At 44.4% G+C, this 21,889-nt stretch overlaps 2 protein-coding genes across 4 annotated transcripts in view; one reads left to right on the forward strand and one right to left on the reverse strand.

Annotated features, from left to right (window-relative positions):
- Positions 1–21,561, forward strand: part of KIF4A (kinesin family member 4A) — a 116,804-nt gene extending 95,243 nt beyond the window's left edge. For all 3 annotated transcript variants that reach the window (XM_045879259.3, XM_064574206.1, XM_064574205.1), the window contains 9 exons: positions 4,763–4,892; positions 6,885–7,055; positions 7,428–7,535; positions 8,552–8,629; positions 8,968–9,066; positions 9,721–9,906; positions 18,715–18,831; positions 20,402–20,524; positions 20,800–21,561. In XM_045879259.3, the coding sequence (XP_045735215.1) occupies positions 4,763–4,892; positions 6,885–7,055; positions 7,428–7,535; positions 8,552–8,629; positions 8,968–9,066; positions 9,721–9,906; positions 18,715–18,831; positions 20,402–20,524; positions 20,800–21,003 (1,216 nt within the window). In that variant the 3' untranslated portion in view covers positions 21,004–21,561. The remainder of the gene's footprint in view (positions 1–4,762; positions 4,893–6,884; positions 7,056–7,427; positions 7,536–8,551; positions 8,630–8,967; positions 9,067–9,720; positions 9,907–18,714; positions 18,832–20,401; positions 20,525–20,799) is intronic.
- Positions 5,216–5,632, reverse strand: LOC123847321 (ATP synthase subunit f, mitochondrial-like). The gene has a single exon (XM_045879258.3). It carries the CDS (start codon positions 5,610–5,612, stop codon positions 5,349–5,351), a length of 264 nt encoding a protein of 87 aa, XP_045735214.1. The 5' UTR covers positions 5,613–5,632; the 3' UTR covers positions 5,216–5,348.
- Positions 21,562–21,889: the final 328 nt, after the last annotated feature.

Genomic DNA, 21,889 nt, shown 5'->3' on the forward strand with positions numbered 1-21,889 from the left:
AGGACCCAGAGATCATGACCTGAGCTGCCATAGGCAGATGCTCAGCCGACTGAGCCACCCAGGTGCCCCTAAGTATCATTCTTCTGACTTTAAAGATTTAAACAGAAGTTCAGAAATCTTTTTTCATTATTTTTCTTAATTTTTTTTTTTTTTTAGAGTATGCAGGGGAGTGGGGCAGAGGGAGAGAGAGAATCCCAAGCAGACTCCCTGCCAAGCACAGAACTCAATGCAGGGCTCTATCCCATGACCCCGAGATCATGCCCTGAGCCAAAATCAAGAGCTGGACACCCAATTAACTGAGCCACCCAGGCGCCCCACAAGTTCAGAAATCTTAAGGAACGTGCTCAAGGTTATACAGAGCTGGGATTCAAAACCTGGTCTATCGGGGCGCCTGGGTGGCTCAGTTGGTTAAGCGTCTGCCTTTGGCTCAGGTCATGTCCTGGGATCGAGCCCTACATTGGGCTCCCTGGTCAGCGGGAAGCCTGCTTCTCCCTTTCCCTCTGCCTGCCACTCCCCTTGCTTGTGCTTTCTTTCTCTCTAATAAATAAATAAAATCTTAAAAAAAAAAAACCTGGTCTATCTAATTCCAAAGCCCATGCTCTTTATGTTGCACCACATGTTAGTATCTCTGAAATGTAGAATTGGCTAAAAACAAAACTTTAGAGGAAATCAAGAACTGATGGCAGAAGAGCAACAGTACAGAAGGAAGAGAACGTTAGGGATCATCAGCAAAGTAGATATAATAATGTATAAGTAAAGTTATCATGAGCATTAGATTAGTACGTAAAGCACATAGCAAATACTTGGCATATTAGAAGTGCTCAGTGAACATTCTCTCTTTCTCCTTTTCTGGCTCTAAGACCAGAAATTATGCTGCTCTAATCACTATTACTGTCTTCTAAGTATCTGTGAAATCTAGAAGGAATCGAACTTTCACAGAGATTTTATAGTGTCTTAGGATAATAGATTTGTAGTGCCCAGAAGACCTTAATGATCATTTAAATTTTTTTCTAGCAACACGTACTAGCTGTTTATCTTTGGATACATCTATAAGTCACCCAACATTTGAGTGTCTGCTTTATGCTGCACTGGATGCATGCAGTTGGGATATATAGAAAGTAGGTGGCATCACCCTTGCTCTCAAGTGGAAATAGTATAATGCCACAGTGGTGTGTTGGAATCATTTGTTAAAATTGCAGGAATGTTGTGAACCCTTCATAGCTTACCACATTTATACCACAGAAATAGCAAAATTACAAATCGGGTCTGGTTTTTTAAGTGCTGGTTGTGAAACATTCACCTGCACACCACTGTGCATAATTAAATGATTAAATGTTAGGCAGGTGCCAAGTAGAGAGCAATTAAACAGAAGTGAGTTTAATCAAGGCAATTTCCCTAAAGTTGATGAGACATAAACTGAATTTTTTTTTTAATTTTATTTATTTATTTGTCAGAGAGAGAGAATACGCACAAGCAGGGGAAGCAGCAGGCTCCCCCCTAAGCAAGGAGCCTGACACAGGACTCGATCCCAGGACTCCGGGATCACGATCTGGGCCGAAGGCAGACGCCCAACCAACTGAGTCACCCAGGCATCCTGAGACATAAACTAAATTTTAAAAATACCTAAGGGACATGAATTATCAGAGGAGACAGGAAAGGCCATATGACAGACAACAATCCTGAAGTGTTCTAGCTTACCTCTTCCAAGAAGCCTTCCCTGACACTTCATCCCCCACTCATCCTCCTCTCTAAACCCTGTCAGAACTTACAGTAGTCAATCGTGTATGTGGTACAGTGGATGTATATTATCTTTATATTTATTAATTTTTTACATTTATTAGTCTTGTCAATATAAATTGATCATAAGCTTGTTGGAGGAAAGGACTATATATTAGGCCAGAGTTCTTGGGGTATTGTCTGCAACCCCTGGGGGTCTCTGAGCAATTAAAATGATTTTTATAATATGAAGACTTCATTTGCTGTTTTTACTCCATCGACATTTGCCATGATGGTGCCAAGCAACAGTGGACAAAAAATGTTCATACCATAGCTTGAATTAAAGCAGTGGGCACCAGTCTGTGCTAGTGGTCATTGTGTACTTCACCACCACACACTCTCAGTTGTTTGTTTGTTTCTTTAAATCACTTTTACCTAAGAATGGCTTTGATAGGGACGCTTGGCTGGCTCAGTTGGTAGAACATGCAACTCTTGATTTCGGGGTCTTGAGTTCAAGCCCCACATTGGGCATAGCGCCTACTTTAAAAAAAAAAAAAAAGAATGGCTTTGATAAAGCAGTACAAATTGTTAATTTTATTAAATTTCAACCCTTGAGTTCAAATCTATTTAGTATTCTCTGTGACGGGACAGGAAGAACACGCAGAGCACTTGTGCTGTTTTGCTCAAGTCTGAGGGTTGTCCAGAGGAAAAGCACTTGTGCAATTGTTGAAGGTGTGAGCTCAATAGGCCTCTTTTTCCATGGAACATCCGTTGTATTCGGAAGAAGCACTGATGAACTATGGTTATTCAGGCTTGAGTACTTGGCAGGCATTTTTTCAAAAGTGAACAGAGTGAGCTTGTCACTTCAAGAAAAACAACTGGTAGTGTTTGTCACTAAAGATAGAATTGAGCTTTCAAGCAAAACTTAGAATTCTGGAAAACTTTTATCTGCCCCCAAGGGCTTGACAGTTTTTCTTAACTTTTCCGAGGAGACCAGTGGTGATTACTAAGAGTTGTTTATTTTTTTTATATTATATAATGAAATGTGTTAACATTTGGAGACTTTGCATCACTCAACATTGTACAAATGATATGTTACAGAATCATGTGTGGATAAAAGAGCCATTCAGATTACAAGATAGACCAACGGATTTTAATATAAGAAAGTAAGAGAAGTTTACTTAGCAGTGGTTTCAGATGCCACATTTCAACTAATTTTTAAGGAACTACCACTTGTTGGGTTTTAGTGTGGTCTCAAAGAAGAATATCCACAGTTATCTGAATAGGCTATTAAAATGCTCCTCTTTGGTCCAACTACATATCCCTGGGAGGCCAGATTGTCTTTATTAACATCAACCAGAACATGTCACAAAAGACTGATTGCAGAGGGAGATGTGAGAATCCAGCTGTCTTCTACACAGTCAGATATTACAGAGATTCGTAAAACTGTGACAGAGTCCCACTCTTCTCACTAAATTATTTTGTTGTTTTAGAAAATGTATCTTTCATAAAATATATTACAATGGATTATTATTATTTTAAGTGAATTAATGAATGTTTAATTTTTTCTCAGTTTTACCTTCAATACTGTAATATATATGAACAGAATTTCTCAGAGGTCCTCAGTCATTTTTAAGAGTGTAGAAGGGTCCTGAGACTCTAAGATTTGAGAACTGCTACCTTAGATTATTTTGGTCCCCATCTTCTTTTATAGTACCCTACATAGCAGTCTGTTTCACATAGGCTGGCATACTACCTCTCACTGGATACATTGCAAATTTGAGAAGGAAGCTGTTAATGAAACTGAAATACTATGTAAACCTTGCTCTCAGGCCATACTTGATCAGAAAGCATCTGTAAGCTATAACCGGGGTCAGGGTATCTAGTCTTCTCAGAAACTTCTCTGTTCTGGGGCGCCTGGGTGGCTCAGTCGTTAAGCGTCTGCCTTCGGCTCAGGTCATGATCCCAGGGTCCTGGGATCGAGCCCCGCATCGGGCTCCCTGCTCCGCAGGAAGCCTGCTTCTCCCTCTCACACTCCCCTTGCTTGTGTTCCCTCTCTCACTGCCTCTCTCTCTGTCAAATAAATAAATAAAATCTTTAAAAAAAAAAAAAAAGAAACTTCTCTGTTCTGTGGTAGGCACTTCAAGATAACCTCTCACAGCACTAGCCATCGGTCTCAATTTGGTATTTGGTTCCAGCAAAGAACATCTACCTGTTTGTCCTTTTTTTATTTGTTTTTTTAAAGATTTCATTTTATTCATTTGAGAGAGAGAGAAAGAGGGAAAGCACGAGCAGGGGCAGAGGCAGAGGGAGAAGCAGACTCCCCGCTGAGCAGGGAGCCCAACACGGGGCTCCATCCCAGGACCCTGGGATCATGACCTGAGCCAAAGGCAGACACTTAACCAACTGAGCCCCCCAGGCGCCCCAGTGCTTGTACATTTGAGAATTTTTTCCTTCAGGTCTCCAACCTGACTCTTCTCCTTGCATAGTTGAGCCACTATATCACACTCTGAACTTACATGGCCTCAAGACAAAGTCACATTGCAGTCAATGCACTGCAACAGAAGCCCTACTAAAACAAATCTTTCCAAGTCCCACTATATGACCCATTTATTGCAACCAGTATTTAATAAAATAAAACCATTTGGATAGTCTCTCAGGTTCCTTTTGCGTCAGGATTTGAGATACTGTATAAGATCCTAGCCAGATGATTCAGTCATTATTTTTTTTTTTAAGATTTTTTTATTTGACAGAGAGAGACACAGCGAGAGAGGGAACACAAGCAGGGGGAGTGGGAAAGGGAGAAGCAGGCCTCCCACCGAGCAGGGAGCCCGAAGTGGGGCTCGATCCCAGGACCCTGGGATCATGACCTGAGCTGAAGGCAGACGCTTAACGACTGAGACACCCAGGCGCCCCGATTCAGTCATTATTTAAATGCTATTTCACCCATACCGCCATCCATAAACCTATCTGAAGAGCCCCACAGAGCTCTCCTCCTTGGTGTTGAGGATGCTAGCAGTAAGTCTCACCGTTTCTTTCCTTGAAGGAGTGCTCAGATTGCTGACCTACAGCAAAAGCTGCTGGATGCAGAAAGTGAAGACAGGCCAAAACACCGCTGGGAGAATATTGCTACCATCCTGGAAGCCAAGTGTGCCCTGAAATATTTAATTGGAGAGGTAAGCATCACTATTCCTACCAGCAATTAGGGGTCTGGCTAGATAGGTTGAAATAAGATGTTAGCCGGGAATACCGTCGTAGTGTTATTGCCACTTTTCATGGTAGAAGCCGCAATGACACTAGTATTAGAGAGTTTTATGGGGAAACGTTGGTGTGAACAAGTACAGGCCAGTCACATAGAAAAATATATGACTTGCAAGTTGATACCTGTCGTGCCTGGCGTACAGCAAGTGCTCCATAAATGTCTGCTATTATTATTGGGAAAATAATCAGGATGCCATAGTAGGCCACTGGTTAAACATAAACTATTATACTGCACTACTTTTTTTTTTTTTTCCAAGTACCAGTCATCTTTTATTGGATGTTAATTCTGAATTAGAATATGAAAGGATTTAAGGGTGCCAGGCAAAGGTCATGGTCAGGAATGCCGAATGTGCCTCCACACTGGGCCCTCTTCAGTGGTACTTGCGTAGCTGCTCGTGTTTGAGTTCCTTGTAACAATGACAGTAGTTGAAAAGCACATAAGCTACCAGCACCATAGAAATCCCAGCATCACCCCCTTTCTTCACATTGACATACTTGTAATATTGGTAGTAACCTCTTTGAAATGCTCCAGCAATGCCCTTAGGGGTGAAATCCCACATCAGTATCCAGCTGGGCAGCTTTCCCAGTTTCACATCCATGAGCTTCTTCTCCTTCACTGGTACGACTGACGCCATCTTGGAGTCCTGGGTGTCCGCTCTGCATATACTGCACTACTTTTTAAAACACCTATGAGAGGGACCCCTGGGTGGCTCAGTTGGTTAAGCGACTGCCTTCGGCTCAGGTCATGATCCTGGAGTCCCAGGATCAAGTCCCACATCGGGCTCCCTGCTCAGCAGGGAGTCGGCTTCTCCCTCTGACCCTCCCCCCTCTCATGCTCTCTCTATCTCTCATTCTCGCTCTCAAATAAATAAATAAAATCTTTTAAAAAAAAAAGAAAAAAACACCTATGAGATGTGTATTCAAAAAGTTTAAGGTACAATCTAGAAAAGAGGAAACCTAATCATCTTTTCACATATATTCATCTTAAGGAAAGTACATCTTCACTGGCTTTAAAATAATATATCGGGGCACGCAGGTGGCTCAGTCGTTAAGCGTCTGCCTTCGGCTTAGGTCATGATCCCAGGATCCTGGGATCGAGCCCCGCATCGGGCTCCCCGCTCTGTGGGAAGCCTGCTTCTCCCTCTCCCACTCCCCCTGCTTGTATTCCCTCTCTTGCTGTCTCTCTGTCAAATAAATAAATAAAATCTTTAAAAAATAATAATAATAATATATCATCTTACGTTGTTACTGAGGCATCTTCACTTTGAGACAAGCATACAAACTCCAACTCTGGAAGTTTGAGCAATGTTATCCTTTATATGTTTTTGGATGGGGTTAGCAGATTCGTCCTACCAAGTAGGAAATCCTGATTAGTCTTGTGAACACTGGTATTTATGATGTTCCCTGTGTGGGCTAGTAGAGACTATAAAACCAGGCCAGCATAGGATATCAGTCTAGCCTGAAGAGCCAGACCTACAGCACCAGCTAACGTGTCTACTAGTTTCAACACGCGAATTCAGATGTTCTGACATGGGACCTAATTGGCCATAAGGGTGTGTCCTATGGATTCCTCTTCAGAATGAAGGAAGAAAGTCTTAAATATCAGAATTTGGAGTTGTCAGATACTGTTTGTATCCTGACTGTATCAGTATCTGGAGTTGTCAGATACTGTTTGGCTCCTAGCTCAAAGAGCTCGATTTCAACAGAAATATGGACTCTTGGACTCTTGGCCTGGGTGGCGTTGTTCCTATTCACTGGTAGAATCCATGTGACATAGGAAAAAAATGGACTCGGGACATGGAGGAACTTTTCTCAGTCCGTTTCAGGAAAGCTGACATTCTCCTGCCGAATGAATGGGGAAAGGTGGCCATTCTCCAAATAAACTCATCTTCTTTTATCCCTTCCAGCTGGTCTCCTCCAAAATACAGGTCAGCAAGCTTGAAAGCAGCCTGAAACAGAACAAAGCCAGCTGCGCTGACATGCAGAAGATGCTGTTTGAGGAACGAAATCATTTTGCCGAAATCGAGACCGAGTTACAGGCAGAGCTGGTCAGGGTGGAACAGCAGCACCAAGAGAAGGTAAGCTCTGGCAAGCCCAGAAGCTATACTGAGAAACAGAGCGTCATTTTTGTTGTTAGTTTTGAAAAGACAGTGAGGGGTAGGGTATGAAGTTGCCTCCGAAGGCCTGTGTAGTCGTCTTTTCCAAATTTTGCAAACGAGGAACCCGAAAGAGAGAAATTACTTGTCGAAGCGGACACACACGGTGGCTCTTAGCCTCCACCTTTGAGACCAAGATTAACATCGAGGCTGCGCTTACTGCTTCAAGCCATGAGAAGGAAAGATAGCAGGGACCTCTAAGTCAGAGGACTCCTCTGGGTCACCGCTTGGACTAAGCCGGAATTCCTTTCTCCTGTCATGCTGTTGGTCCCATTGGGCCGTGTCTTTCTCTAGGTGCTCTACCTTCTCAGCCAGCTGCAGCAAAGCCAAATGGCAGAGAAGCAGCTAGAGGAGTCAGTGAGTGAGAAGGAGCAGCAGCTGCTGAGCATACTCAAGTGCCAGGTATGATAATGGGGCGAGGGTCTCTAGAGATGGGGTCCGCAAGCCCGGCTGCGAATCCTGGCTGATTTACACCATTGTACTTGCAGCGGAGAGTAACTACTGAAAAGGGGTTTATAATAGTAACCTCTATGGCCTTTGGGCCCTATTTGATCAATTTAGGGGTGTTTAGAATGTAACCATGCATAGCATAACCTCCTTTTTGGTACGGAAATGACATTACGTACTCCACACCAGACTTTGAGGCCTCCTGGTTCCTTGCCTCAGCCCTGAGCTCCAAAAGGGTTGAGAAAGTTCAGTCATCCCATAGAATCCTAAGGGCATTCAGCTTTCTCTTTTTGAGCCTGTTCTGAGCTGAGACCTGACATGTTTGTAAAGTGCCTGGGGTCTGAATATCTCCCAGAGCCTGGGAACACCACACCCCTTAGCAGCATGTTGGAACACTATTTTGTCCAACTTAGAATCCTTTTTTTTTTTCCTGAAGCACAAGTCTCTAGGGTTTCCTTGGCACCTCCCATCAAAGACATAACCAAACTAGTTAAAGTCGTATGCACGAATTGTGAATCTGGTTGTCTTAAGTGCCAGGAAGTTTAATCAGGGTTATTAGAGTAGCAAATAAACTGCCTAGTCTGTGTTTAGAAGGGTAAACAAAAGCATCTGTAGACTTGAAAGAAACAAAGCTAACCGTCCATGTGGGTCTCTTAATCAGCATCCTGATGTGAATGTGTAAGGGACGTAAGGCTTGAGAATAGAAGAGAATAAGGAGAGCATTTAGGGCAGAGCGCATGGCTCCTCTGAGTGCGGTCAGGACCGCTTGGGAGCGTTGGACTAGAAGTGGCATTCGGGACACCTCGGCACTGGTGGGAATCAGGCATTTTTCTGGGTGCCGGTGCCTGCTGTGCAAAAACCATCTGCTCCAGCAACTTGGCAGCTCTGTGTTTTCATCTATGTGAGTTGTTTGGTAACCCACATGTAGTGCCGAAAATAACCCCACCTATCACTGCGCTATCTGGAAATAGGATGAAGAACTTGAGAAGATGCGAGAAGTGTGCGAGCAAAATCAGCAGCTTCTCCGAGAGAATGAAATCATCAAGCAGGTAACACGGCTTCCCACCCACTTCTAATAAGCCCTGGGAGACCCTGTTGCAACTGAGGGCAGCTCTTGGGAACAGCCCCGAGTATGAGGAGTCGGCTCTATTTTTGAGGTCTATAGCGACTTTCCGTATGATATGGTCATGTGCATTTCAAAATGGTATAAACACACATATTTTAATCGGCTCTTTTCTGAATCTAATACTGATCTTCTAAAGTGAGAGTCCTCCAGCCCGCTTTACTATGGTTTCAATGCGGCTAACTTAGGAATCCTTATGTTTTAGCCATTAACGCTCCCGGAAGCTGCCCTGCAGTATACACTGTGCATTCTCTTTTCAAACAGAAACTGACCCTCCTCCAGGTAGCCAGCAGACAGAAACCTCCTCTTCCTAAGGATACCCTTCTATCTCCAGACTCTTCTTTCGAATATATCCCACCTAAGGTAAACTGCTCAGTGCTGGTCATACCTTCGTGTGGCCATGGTTGGGGGTGAGTGTGCTAGATTCGTCTTTCAGAAGAGGTTGAGGGTGAAAAACCCCAAACCCCAGGGCACCCGGCTGGCTCAGTCAGTAGAGCATGTGACTCTTGATCTCAGGGTTGTGAGTTCGAGCCTCACATTGAGTGCAGAGCTTACTTAAAAATAAAATCTTTAAAAAATCCCAAATTCCAGCATCTCCGTTTGCCCTGGAGTCCCAAATAAAACTACAGTCCACTCTTGAGGAAAATAGGCATTCTCCCTCCCCAGAAGGCTGACTTTTGGCCATGTAGAGGCATTATGTAACAATGGAGGGGGAGCAGGAGAAAAGAGCAGTGTTCAGCTGTCCATCCAAAGATACTTATCTCATCATATCATGAGTCCTTCTTTCCTCCCTCAGATTGCTCAGCCTCTACCCCTTCAGTTTCCATCCCTTCAAAGACTCTGTAAGGCCAAAGGCTACAGCAGAATTAATTCTGACTGGGAAAGCCAAGGGGCTGTATTTGAGGGAGTCTGAAATCTCGGCTCTGAGAAGATAGCTGGCAGCAGCTACTGGGAAGATTTGATCTACGTGTGTTTTTAAAATTTTATTAACTGATCATTCCAAACCTTTCTTCTTAGCCGAAACCTTCCCGTTTTAAAGAAAAGTTCCTGGAGCAAAGCATGGACATCGAGGATCTAAAATATTATTCAGAGCATTCTGTGAATGAGCCTGAGGACAGTGCTGGTGATGATGACGATGATGGGGATGATGAGGAATGGAAGCCAACAAAATTAGTTAAGGTGTCCAAGAAGAACATCCAAGGGGTAGGAGGCAGCTCTCATCTCTGTCAGGGGTTCTAGTCCTTGGTCTTCACTGCCAGTGGGGATTTGCTGGCCCCATGCCCTGCACCTGAGCCCCTGGGTCCCGTTCAAAGGCACTGGCTCCACCGAGGAGTCCTTGTTGGGCCAGCTCTGTATGGAACCTGGGGTTAGCAGAGAAGGCTGCCTGAGTGCACAAGATGGCTCTCTTTGTGTTTTTAGGTTCTTACGAGGTCTGAACGGGTGGTAGTATTCTGTACCATTTCATTGAGGCTGGTTCCAAAGCGATCATAATAATCCTTCATATTTTCATAGTACTTTGCAGTTTATAAACCATTCTCATATAGGTTATCTCCTTTTTTCATCACAAAAAAAAAATCCAGTGAGGTATTTATTGTTTGCATTTTACAGATGGATTTGAGACCCACAGGAGGGAAATGACCTTGCTCAAGGTCATAAAACCAAGAACAGTCAGGACTTGAAACCAAATATTCTGACTCCAAGTCCAGTTTGTTTCTACCATGTCATGGTTCTATCAGTAAAAACTGCAGACCAGAAGCTAAGTGGGAACTTTATCTTCCTTGCCTCAGAGTAATTTTGCTCCCTAGGCTAAGGGGCAATAGGAATTACAGAAAGGGCTAATAATTAAGATCCAACACACCACGTTAAGGTTAGTTAGGAACAGAGTGACTTTGAGGCATGCTTTGTTTACTTCCACAATGATAGTCCTACGTAATTATCAAACCTAGATGTTTTATGTTGAAACATTAACTTCCCAGGCACTAGAATTCACCACTACCCCAACCGTGCCCTGTGGCCACATTCCACTGAAGGAGGACAGTTCATAAAGGATCCTAGCCGGCTTCCTGGAAGGTTAACTCAATTTCGTTAGCTGCTTGAGCACCACATAGGGGACTGAGCCTTAGAAGGCCACAACACCGGAGCGAAGCAAGTTGTGAGGAATAGCTAGTCATGGTGGCATTAAATCATTTGGAAAGAGTCATCAGGATGTGACATACCACATGCTCTTAGTGGGAGTAAGAGCTCATCCTTAGCCTCAGAGAGCTTATAATCTAGGGGGAAAACCAGGCAAAGAAATAGAAGCATACCAAAGAACCTCAGCATATTCATCTCAGGGAGACGGACTGAGGGATTTTTAAGAGTGACTATAAGGCCAAACCAAGAAGATATAATTTAGGAAGATACCATAAAAGAGACGACTATTACTGCATCATGAGACGGAAAGGGAAATACGGTCTTGGAAGCGAGTGGGAGGCCGTTGCTGGCACATTGAATAGCATATCGCAAAGACTTAGTTGTAGAGGACAGGGGGTTGGGGCACTTACAGAAAATGGGGCAGAACATGTCTGACTTTCATTCAGTTATTCAACAAACGTTTACGGACTCTACTATGACCCAAGTAGAGAGCATGAGCTGAATGTAGATACGAGGGTCAGCTAAGTAATAGGAAGCGGAGTTGAGAAGTACACACAGAAACAAATGGTAGGGGACCTAAAACCCCTGGGAAGACGGGTCCAAATGTGAAGCAAATATGTGTTTACTTGTGCTCGAAGCAAGCTTACTGTGTGTATCATAGCAATGTTGCTCCACGTATAAAAGGGAAATAGAGGAATCTAGTAAAAATTGCAAGTATGTATTTGCTATCAGTGATAAAATCTATGTCTAAAACCGTGAGAGATTATTCTTTTCTAGGCTTTTCCCCGATTTAATAACTTGAGAAGAGAATATAACTGGGCATTAGGGGAACAGGCACAGGATCTAGTTTCTTCCTTTTAGCAACCTCAAAGTACATGGATGCTATGTATTATGTATAGCAGAGAGCTATCTGCTCTCTGATTAGGCTGCTCGTAGACACATTAGCTGGAGACCTTAATGCTTTGCACGAAGGCCATCCTATCTGTAGTTCCAACCCAGCTGAAATGGGCTGGCGTTATCACTAGATGGCTTTAAAGGAGACTGCAGCAGTCACCAGACTAATGACCCGGCTAGAGCTAATGCTGAAAAAGTAGGCTTCCTCACTCAACCATGTTTCCTATATGTACTAAGGAGATGCTGAGGGACAGGCCACGTGCTATAGTAAAAGTAATAGCTTTGAAGCCAGGTAGACATGGATTCTAGTCTTGAGTTTGCCACTGGCTAAGTTGGATGACCTGAAACAGGTCACTTAATCTCCCTAGGCTTCGAATTCCTTACCTATGCAATGATGGGATTAGACTGGAATCAATGATGTGCAAGGTCCCTTCCAGCACTAATATCCTGAGTCAAAGTAACAGTCAAAGTTGTATAAATTTTTTTTAATTAATTAAGGAGTTTTAATAATACTACCTGTATATGGTGCTTTATGGTGTCTGAGTAGTTAAAAGAAGGAATATATGCAAAAGCACTTTGTGAAGAAGAAAATATCATGCAGGTATTGTTACTAAAGCACGGTAAGCATTTTACAAACATTCTCATTTGAATGAGAATTTGGCAGAAAAGAGGGAGCAGGAATTCTTATCTCTTCCTTGGTGATGAAAGAATGGAGAGGAACTTGAGTGAAGTGACTTGTCCAAGGTCATACCAAATATTAAATATAAGACCAGAGCCTGGGTCTCCTGTCATAGTCTGGGTTTTTGTTTTGTTTTGATTTTTGGGTTATTTGGGGGGGGGTTGGTGCAAAAAGGTGATTTCATTAAAGCACGGGGACAGGACCCTTGGGCAGAAAGAGCTGCAATGGGGTCACGAGGAGTGGCCCATTCTATATTTTCAAGTTGGGAGGGGGTTAGGGATAGCATAAGTCTCTAAGGAATTTTGGAAGCCAGGTTTCCGGGACCTTAAGGGGGCTAGCTATTGTTGGGAAAAGGTCATTTATTACCGTCTGATAAAACCTCAGTCATGAGACCCTTCAGATGTATCTCGGTGGGCCATATGCTTGGGAGATGATTGCTAACCTGTATCTTGAGGGGTTTAGAGAAAAAGGAGATTTCTAAACTTCTTTATATGTTAAAGTAGACTTACAGGATCGGGGCGGGGGGTGCTCAGGCTAGGATGGCCTTTTGCCCTTAGCAAAGTGTCAGCATCGAGACAGTTGAGTCCCTAGGGGAAGATCACTCTGCCTGTTTCAAGGACTTGTAAGTGGGCTGTAGGTAGTAAGGAAATTTAATAATTTTTCTTCTGCCTTTGTTTCCCACATCATCCCCCTCTAACAGTTTTGACCCTTAAATCTTTAAAGTTGTTGAGGGTGAAGGTCTCATCTTCTGTAACTTCTTCCTGCCGAATAGGGGCGTAGAGATGCCCCTACCTATGGGCCAACATTGGTCAGTTGGGGCATATATAGATATAGGAGTTACAAAAGGCAGAGGCAGCTGAATCCAAGGGAGACTGCATGTGTGGCTCTTCCCAAGTCATGGTCTGATATTCTTCATGTTAAAGTTTTTACCAGATCTTATTCTCAGACACAGCGTAACACTGAAATCAGTGCCAGAAGAATTACAGACTAAAGCAATAGTTCGCAGCCCTGGCTGCACATTAGGATCCCCAAGGGAGCTTTTCAACATAGGGAGCCTGGGACCCCACCCCCAGATATTCTGATTTAATTGGTCTGAGGTGGGATCTAGCCTTTTTGAAAAGCTCCCCAGGGATTTCTTATGTGTAGCCAGGGTTGAAAACCACTGGCTTAAAGGAACCCCAGAGATCTTTCAGCTCTACTTTCCACTCTATATAAAGAATCCCTCTATTATAGTGGTTCTCAACTGTGGTCTTGGGACATGCTGGTGGGTTGCCAGCTGTTGTGACACCACACACACACACACACACACACACACACACACCGTGTACCACATACATATATATTTGAGGTCATGCCCAGGGCAAGGTCATGTTCCCTCTCTTACATTCTGATCTGGGTCCTGGGTGTGAAAGAGAACAGGATGAAGTTAAAGCTAGTGAAATGGCATTCATGTGATGAATACATCTGTCATGTGTGTCATGACTGTTCCATAATACCACTACCAGGTGTTTATCTAGCCTCTGCCTGCTTGAAAACTTCTAGTACTGGGAAGCTCACAGTCTCATAGGGCAGCCCATTGTAGTCCACTAACTGTTAGGAGGTTGTTCCTTGTCGAGCCAAAATGTACTATGCTATAAATCATCCCAATGGGGGGTGACTGTGTAGAAGTCTAATTGTTCTTCCTTATGACAGCCCTTCGGATACCACTCTCATTCTATTATCCCTTTAGATAAAATAGAGACACATCGACAGGATAATAGAATGTTTTGGAGGCATTTAGATGAATTTGTAAATGTCAGAGGACCATACCCAGGCTGTCGCAGTCAATGGATCAATGTCATCTTGGTAAGGTGTCTCTAGGACATGTCACAGAACTCTTGTCTTTTGTCCTGTATTCAACGAAGCAAGATTTTTTTATTATAATGTCCAGTAGTGGCAAGGGTGACTAATGTGGGCATTCCTGTCTATTGCTATTAGGTATGCAAATTGGGGTACTTCTGGAAGGCAACTTGAAAATATGTATCAAAAATCTGGGGCACCTGGCTGGCTCAGTTGGTAGAGCATGTGACTCTTGATCTCAGGGTTGTAAATTCAAGCCCCATGTTGGGTGTAGAGATTACTTAAAAATCTTTTGGGGTGCCTGGGTGGCTCAGTCATTAAGCATCTGCCTTCGGCTCGGGTCATGGTCCCAGGGTCCTAGGATCGAGCCCCACATCAGGCTCCCTGCTCAGCGGGAAGCCTGCTTCTCCCTCTCCCACTCCCCCTGCTTGTGTTCCCTCTCTCGCTATGTGTCTCTCTCTCTGTCAAATAAATAAATAAAAATCTAAAAATAAATAAATAAAATAAAAAATAAAAATCTTTTTTAAAAAAGTATATATCGGGGCGCCTGGGTGGCTCAGTCGGTTGAGCGTCTGCCTTCAGCTCAGGTCATGATCCCAGGGTCCTGGGATCGAGCCCCACATCGGGCTCCCTGCTCAGCGGAGAGCCTGTTTCTCCTTCTCCCTCTGCCTGCCTCTCAGCCTACCTGTACTCTCTATCTCTCTGTCAAATAAATAAATAAAATATTTAAAAAAATAAAAATAAAAATAAAAAAGTATGTATCAAAAATCTTAAAAATGTTCCTGTCCTTTGGCTCAGTAAGTTTACACATAGGAATTTATACTAAGGAAATAGTCACTGGTGTGTAAAAAGATGTATTCATTCAACAAAACTTTTGTGAGCACCTAGCTATATATCAAGCACTGTTTCTAGGTGCTGAGGATACAACAAACAAGACAGGTAAGATCCTTGGCCTTATGAAACTAAACACATTCTTTTTTTTTTTTATTTATTTATTTGAGACAGAGAGAATGAGAGACAGAGAGCATGAGAGGGAGGAGGGTCAGAGGGAGAAGCAGACTCCCCGCCGAGCAGGGAGCCCGATGCGGGACTCGATCCAGGGACTCCAGGATCATGACCTGAGCCGAAGGCAGTCGCTTAACCAACTGAGCCACCCAGGCGCCCCGAAACTAAACACATTCTTATGGAGAGAGACAGCACAATGACCAGAAAAACAAATAAAATAATTTTATTTTTTTTAAAGATTTTATTTATTTATTTGACAGAGAGAGCAAGAGAGCACAAGCAGAGGGAGAAGCAGGCTCCCAGCTGGGCAGGGAGCCTAACATGGGACTCGATCCCAGAACCCCGGGATCATGACCTGAGCTGAAGGCAGATGCCTAACTGACTGAGCCACCCAGGTGCCCCCAAATAAAGTAATTTTTAGATGATGATAAGAGATAAACAGAAAATACAGTGAAGTCATAGAAAATTCTGGGGTAGGAAAAGAGTTCTTTAAAAGAGTGCTTGGGAGAGGCCTCTCCAAGGAGGAGATACTTAAGCAAAAAGATCTCAGCAAAGTAAAGGAGCAAGTCAGGGAAAGAACCAGAGGGAAAACATTTCAGGAAAAGGGAACAGCAAATGCAAAGACCTCAGGCAAGAATGGGTTTGGTTTATCAAGGAACAGCTGAAAAGGCCAAGGTAGCTGGAGAGTATTGAAAAGTGGGAGAGAGTAGTCAAAGTCAGGCCAGAGGGGTAGTTAGGGGCCAGATCATGGAGAGCCTTGTCGATAGCGGGAAGATTTAGATTGTGTTTATGTAGCAGGAATCTATGGTAATGTGATTGGTAATAGGAAGCAATTTCTTTGAAAACAATCTTAATGTCTAACATTAGGGGGCTGGTTAAATACATGGACATTTCTACATGAAGAAACTACAGCTATTAAATATTTAAAATCATGGTTTCGATTTTCAGATTTTTAAAGTGATATATATTAATCTCAAAATCAGGAAAAAAGATAATGGTTTCTTTTACCTTTACAACTAACAGAACGATGATGGTTGTTCTATGAGAGAGACTTAAGGGCTTGTATTTAACTGTAAACTCAGTATGGATTCACAAAGATAGGACAAAGGAAAAAAAGCTACTGTGATTTTTAGGCCTCATGAACAAGACCGTTGGGTCCATAACAAGGGAGTTGTGTTGTGTCAGTCTACCTCACAGTGGCCACACCAAAATTAGAAAGTTATGTTCATTTCTGGATGTCACAATTAAGGATGAACTTGGACTAATTGGTGTATGACCAAGGTGGTGAGGATTCTTGGAAACCATGTCATGTGGTGGATCATTGAGGAAGCTACGTATATTTAGCTTTGAGAAGATCTGGACAGAGGGGGACTGGGTAGTGGAAATTACGTTCAGGGTTTGAACAAGAATGCTATGCAAGTGTGGTTAAACTGATTCCTTATCATTCCAGATGGCAGAACTGGGTCCTGTGGTCAGAAGTTATATAGAAACTATCCTTGTCTCAGGATAAATAGAGCTTCAGATAATTAGACCAGGGACATTAGAGAGGGGCTTCAGACATCAAATCAGGCTCCAGACGGTCGCCAAGGTCTCTTCTGGCTCTAATCCATCATTCTGTGAGCTCTGCCACCTATGTTTGTTCCAAGCCAAACTATCCCCCCTTCTTCCACCATTTCTCTTATAACATTGCTTCCTATAACACTGGTCACCTGCCTTTTTTTTATTGTTTAATGTCCTCTTTATTAAACACATACACACACTAAACTCCCGAATGTGTGCACAGGGAAACATACCTACTGATTAAGTGGGTTTAATACATGGAAAGCACTTATAACAGTGCTATATAATAAGATACCACTTATATAGTTTCAAAACATGTAAGATCATTCTATTTTTTAACGGAAACTCATATGTGGTTAAAAAAAAAAAAAAAGACCTGCATGGGACTAATAAACACCTAATTCAAGAGACTTTGCCTCGGGGAGAGAGGGAGGTAAATGGGATCAGGAAAGGGTAGGTAGGAAGTTTCAGTTATATCTGTATTTTAGTTATTAAGGGAAGAGTGAGAACATGAGTGGATTTTGTCGTTGTTGTCTGTGCTTTTATATACCCGAAAAAAATTATGATGCCCTAATATACGGCACATTCTATCAAATGGGGTCTGACTGACCCAGAGTCTAGTGAAGCAGTTGCTCCCCATGATTTCCAAACAAGGGCGTTGTGTTGTGTCCGCCTACCTCCCAATGGCCATACCAATATTAGAAAGTGATGCTCATTTCTGGATGTCATAATCAAGGATGAACTTGGACAATTTTTGCCTGACTGATCTGCTTGTGGACAGCCATTTCACACTGTTGACTCATGGAGCTTGCTGACACCCCATATCCTTAGGCCCTTTTTGCACCAAGTACTTTTAAGCCAGCTCGCCCCCCATATTATATTTATATGGCTGATGTGGGGAGAACCCAGATGCCAGACTTCAGTTTATCCTTGTTAGAACTTCTCCTTCGACTTGCAGCCCAGAATTCCAGCCTGTCAAAATATTTTTGGATTGTGATTCTGTTATCTTACTTATTAATCATCCTTCCAGTTTTGTGCCGTTGTTAACAGCCAATAAACATGCCTACCCTGTAGACTGGTTATGAGAATCAAGTGAGATTTGGTATTAATATATATGAAAGGACTCTGGAAATTGTAAAGTGCTATACAAATGTAAATGATTTTATTTCATATCCTTGGTGATTTATTAAAATGTCAAATGATTAAACTGCTGAGGACGTAGCCCAGGCTGACGCTGAACAAAGTGCAGAAATGTGAGTTGGGTGAAACTACCGCTGGGTAGAACTAAAGATATCAAGCAAGTATACTCAGCCCTTATACACACCTATGACCTTACTACCGTCCAACTTGCAGTTCGTCGCTTTGACCATAAATCATCGTGAGGGCACCTGGTTGGCTCAGTCATTAAGTGTCTGCCTTCGGCTCAGGTCATGATCCCAGAGTCCCAGGATGGAGCCCCACATTGGGCTTCCTGCTCAGCAGAGGCCTCTCCCTCTGCCTCCGCTCCTCCCTCTGCTCTTCCCCTGCTCATGCTCTCTTTCTCACTCACTCTCTCTCAAATAAATAAATAAAATCTTTAAAAAAAAAAAATCATCATGAGAGGCTTTGCCAGTTACCCTGCATTATTCTGGTATCCCTCCAAGCTGTCTTTCAAGTATACAATCCAAACAAGAAAATGGATTTGTCTAGCATGACATGTGGTTAGGCAACCTCTCATGGTTCTGGGGATCACTGTTTCCCTAAAGAAGAGGGGACCGAGGAGAAAGAAGCTTGGCCAAGTTTCCGTTTCCATTTTCCGCTTTCCATGTCTTCTAAAAAGGCTTGCAAATGAAGGGGAGGCACTTTACGCTGGTCTTCTCGGCCTTTCAGTGACGTGTGTTTCTCCAAACCTGGTTTTGCAGTGTTCCTGCAAGGGCTGGTGTGGGAATAAGCAGTGCGGGTGCAGGAGACATAAGTCAGACTGTGGCGTGGACTGCAGCTGTGACCCCACAAAGTGCAGGAACCGCCCGCAAGACAAGGTAGGACCGGCTCTGTTGGCCCTCGCCATCCCTTCGGGCCTCCCCGCCCCGGTTCCCGCCACCCTAAAGCCTGGCGTCTCCTGCACAGCTCCCCCGACCCTTCTCGCGCCCTCTGCAACCAGAGCCATTTCACTTCTCGGTCCTTCTTGCTCTCTGCTAGCCTTGTCGACGTAGCCCCTTCAGAAACCCACAGCCCTTCGCGGGAGACTTCCAGATATGCAGCTCCCCATGCCCAGCCTTGGCTGTGAAGTTTGGGTACAGTTTCTGAGGCCGGAACAAAGAACAGGGAAGCAGGCAACTACAGGCACATAGACATGCAGGACCAAACTAGTCCAGAGGCTTAGCTGGAACTCTAAGGGCCACGTGGCGGCTTCCAGGAAGGAACTTAATCCTTCTGACATCTTGAGACATTAGTTGCTTAGACCCTCTCCATGGGAACCAACTACCCCGTGGCTCTAGGAAAAGACCCACAGGAGCTTGGTCTTTCCAATAGTCACCGTTGTGGACCAAGTTAATTGTAGCTGCCCTCCTTATATTGCTCCCGGGAAGAGCAAACTCGGGGAAACAGACTGCCTTACACCTCCCTGTGCCCATGGCAGAAGCTTGTTCCTCTAGCTCTCTCGGTGATCTACAACTCTAGCAAGCTTGGTATAATGATCCTCCACCGTGCGTTTCTTGAACATCTGCACATGAGCAGTTCTGCCCTGGGTCTTCCATTAAAATGACTTCCGAGGCAGGTAGTCATTAGAGGACTAATGTGGCAAGTTGGGGGTCAGGCTGAGAATCGTAGAAGTAGCAGGGACCTTAAGGATTCTCTGTCCCCGTGGTTCTTCCAGTTTAGGTTCCGGAGTCCTTCGGTGGCTTCGTGGACGTGCTTCTTGAACAGACGGCCATGGCCTGGCTCGGTTCAACCCGGTGTCGATCAGAGCAACTTGCTCTCTACTTGTTTTTTCTATACTGGGCTTCCTCTGAGGATGTCAGTTGTCAAACCACTTATTTAGGCCCATGCTCCCATTATATGGGGAAGGAAAGTGAGACCCAGAGATAGGCTTAAGTGACTCACCGAATATTACCCAGCTGGGCATGACAGCTAAGATTAGACCTCGGGCTTCCTGACTCTCAGTCCACTTCTGTTGCCATGACAACAGGCTATAATTCTAATCCAAGCTCTACCACAGAGTCGCCCTGTTACCTAAGTAACTTTTCACTCTTGGCCTTGAGTTCCCTTCTCTGAAAGGAAGACTGATACAGACAACACCCTGTAGACATGCTAAAAAGGATAGTGCAGATTACAGAGGACGAAAGACGAATCAAAGAAATGACCACGGCTTGGCCTTGTTTTAAACGCTGCTTTGTGATGTCCCCTCAGCCGCTCCCCTACCCGGTCCTTTGCCTTCGGAGGCTGCCTTCAAGCATTGCAACGGCAAGAAACCGCAAGCAGGGTCTCCCTGAGACTTACTTCGACTGACCGATGAGGGCCTCAGAGCTGGTACCTCACTGGTGAAAGGGGAGCAGACTGATTTTTGTAACCTCCGTAGCTGAACTTCTAATATGCCTGTCTGATTCTCAGGATGGCCTGGGCACTGTTGAGCGGACCCAGGATTCCGAAGGCTCTTTCAAACTGGAGGATCCCACAGAGGTTACCCCAGGATTGAGCTTCTTTAACCCTGTCTGTGCCACTCCCAACAGCAAGGTAGGTGGGCTAAAGACCGGCATTTCCGACTGTCTTAGCATTCATCTCTGCATTAGCTGTGACAGAGTGTGGTGGGAGGAAAGGGGGTAGAGGTATAATTAGCTTGCTGGGAGGTGGGAATCAGGCATAGGCCAGAGTCTTTTTTTTTTTTTTCCAAGAGACCAATCTTGGGGGATACCTCATACTACAACGTGCTGAGCAGTTGTAGCGGCAAGGCTGGGCAGAACCTCTGCCCCGACCCAAGATCTCTTCATACCTGTCTCTGCCCTTCCTAGATCCTGAAAGAGATGTGTGATGTGGAGCAGGTGCTGTTAAAGAAGACAAACCCAGCTGCCTCCTCCCTTGGCCTCACAGAATTGAAACACGGAGCAACAGAATCCCAAGAAAATAAAGCTCCAGGGAAGAAAAAGAAACGAGCTCTGGCCAGCAATACCAGCTTCTTCTCCGGCTGCTCCCCTATTGAAGAAGAAGCCCACTGAAGTTGGACTTATCATCTCTCCCCTGTCTGGCTTCGGAGATGCTTTCAGGTTGCAGCCAGAAGGAGTTTCTTTAATGACTCCTCTAGATTTCAGGGTTCTTGCTGTTGGAAAAAAACAAAGGGGGGACAGCATGTTACCACAAGGGAGGAAATCTTTGTTGGATGTTGGCCCTTACTCTCCAGCCCCCTAGCCCCAGACTACTACTCTGTCTTCTCCAGAAAGGTGCTAAGCCACCTGCTGAAGAAAGAACCAACTGACCTTCTTGATGACTCATCAGGAGCCAAACCTCAGTACAATCTAGCTCTTTCTTAGTTGTGAGCAGGTAAGGCTGCCTGCCCCCCACCTCCCCGATGGGGATGAGGCTGAGGGCTGTCTTACCTCTAGGTTGTCTCAGCTTAATGGCAGAGCCTGGCCAAGGTTGGAGGCCTGGCACCAATCCTTCATTCCCCATCAGGAATGGAGGTGATATTGGGATATTTCCTGCCCTGACCATCTCTGGATCTTAAGTGTTTTAAACAGTGCCCTCAATTGTCTTCCATGTTGCTGAGGTAAATGAAATCTTTTAAAATGTTAATATTAAGTAAATAAATAAATCTTAGTCTAGCTACTGTTTGGAAAGGCCCTCTGTGCCAGAAGCAGAAATATGCCTGTGTTCCTCAGCCCCTGGGAAGGCTCTCGAGGAGAATCAGTGCAAGCACCCAACCCAGGGCTGGCTTACACCGAAGCTTCTTGTGTGACTCCGGGGTGGCATTGGTAGCTGTTCTAAATGCCCTGCAGCCCGATTTCTTGGCTTAGCCCCGGTGGGACCACACTGCTGCCCAGTCCCAGGACAGCACAGTCCTGGCTGCCTGCTGTCTCCTTTGAAAGGGGAGGGGGGGGTGTTGTT

This window comes from Mirounga angustirostris, unplaced genomic scaffold (assembly GCF_029215605.1).
Source record: "Mirounga angustirostris isolate CCGP_5_RB_7025 unplaced genomic scaffold, mMirAng1.0.hap1 SCAF_11, whole genome shotgun sequence".
NCBI classification, from domain to species: domain Eukaryota; kingdom Metazoa; phylum Chordata; class Mammalia; order Carnivora; family Phocidae; genus Mirounga; species Mirounga angustirostris.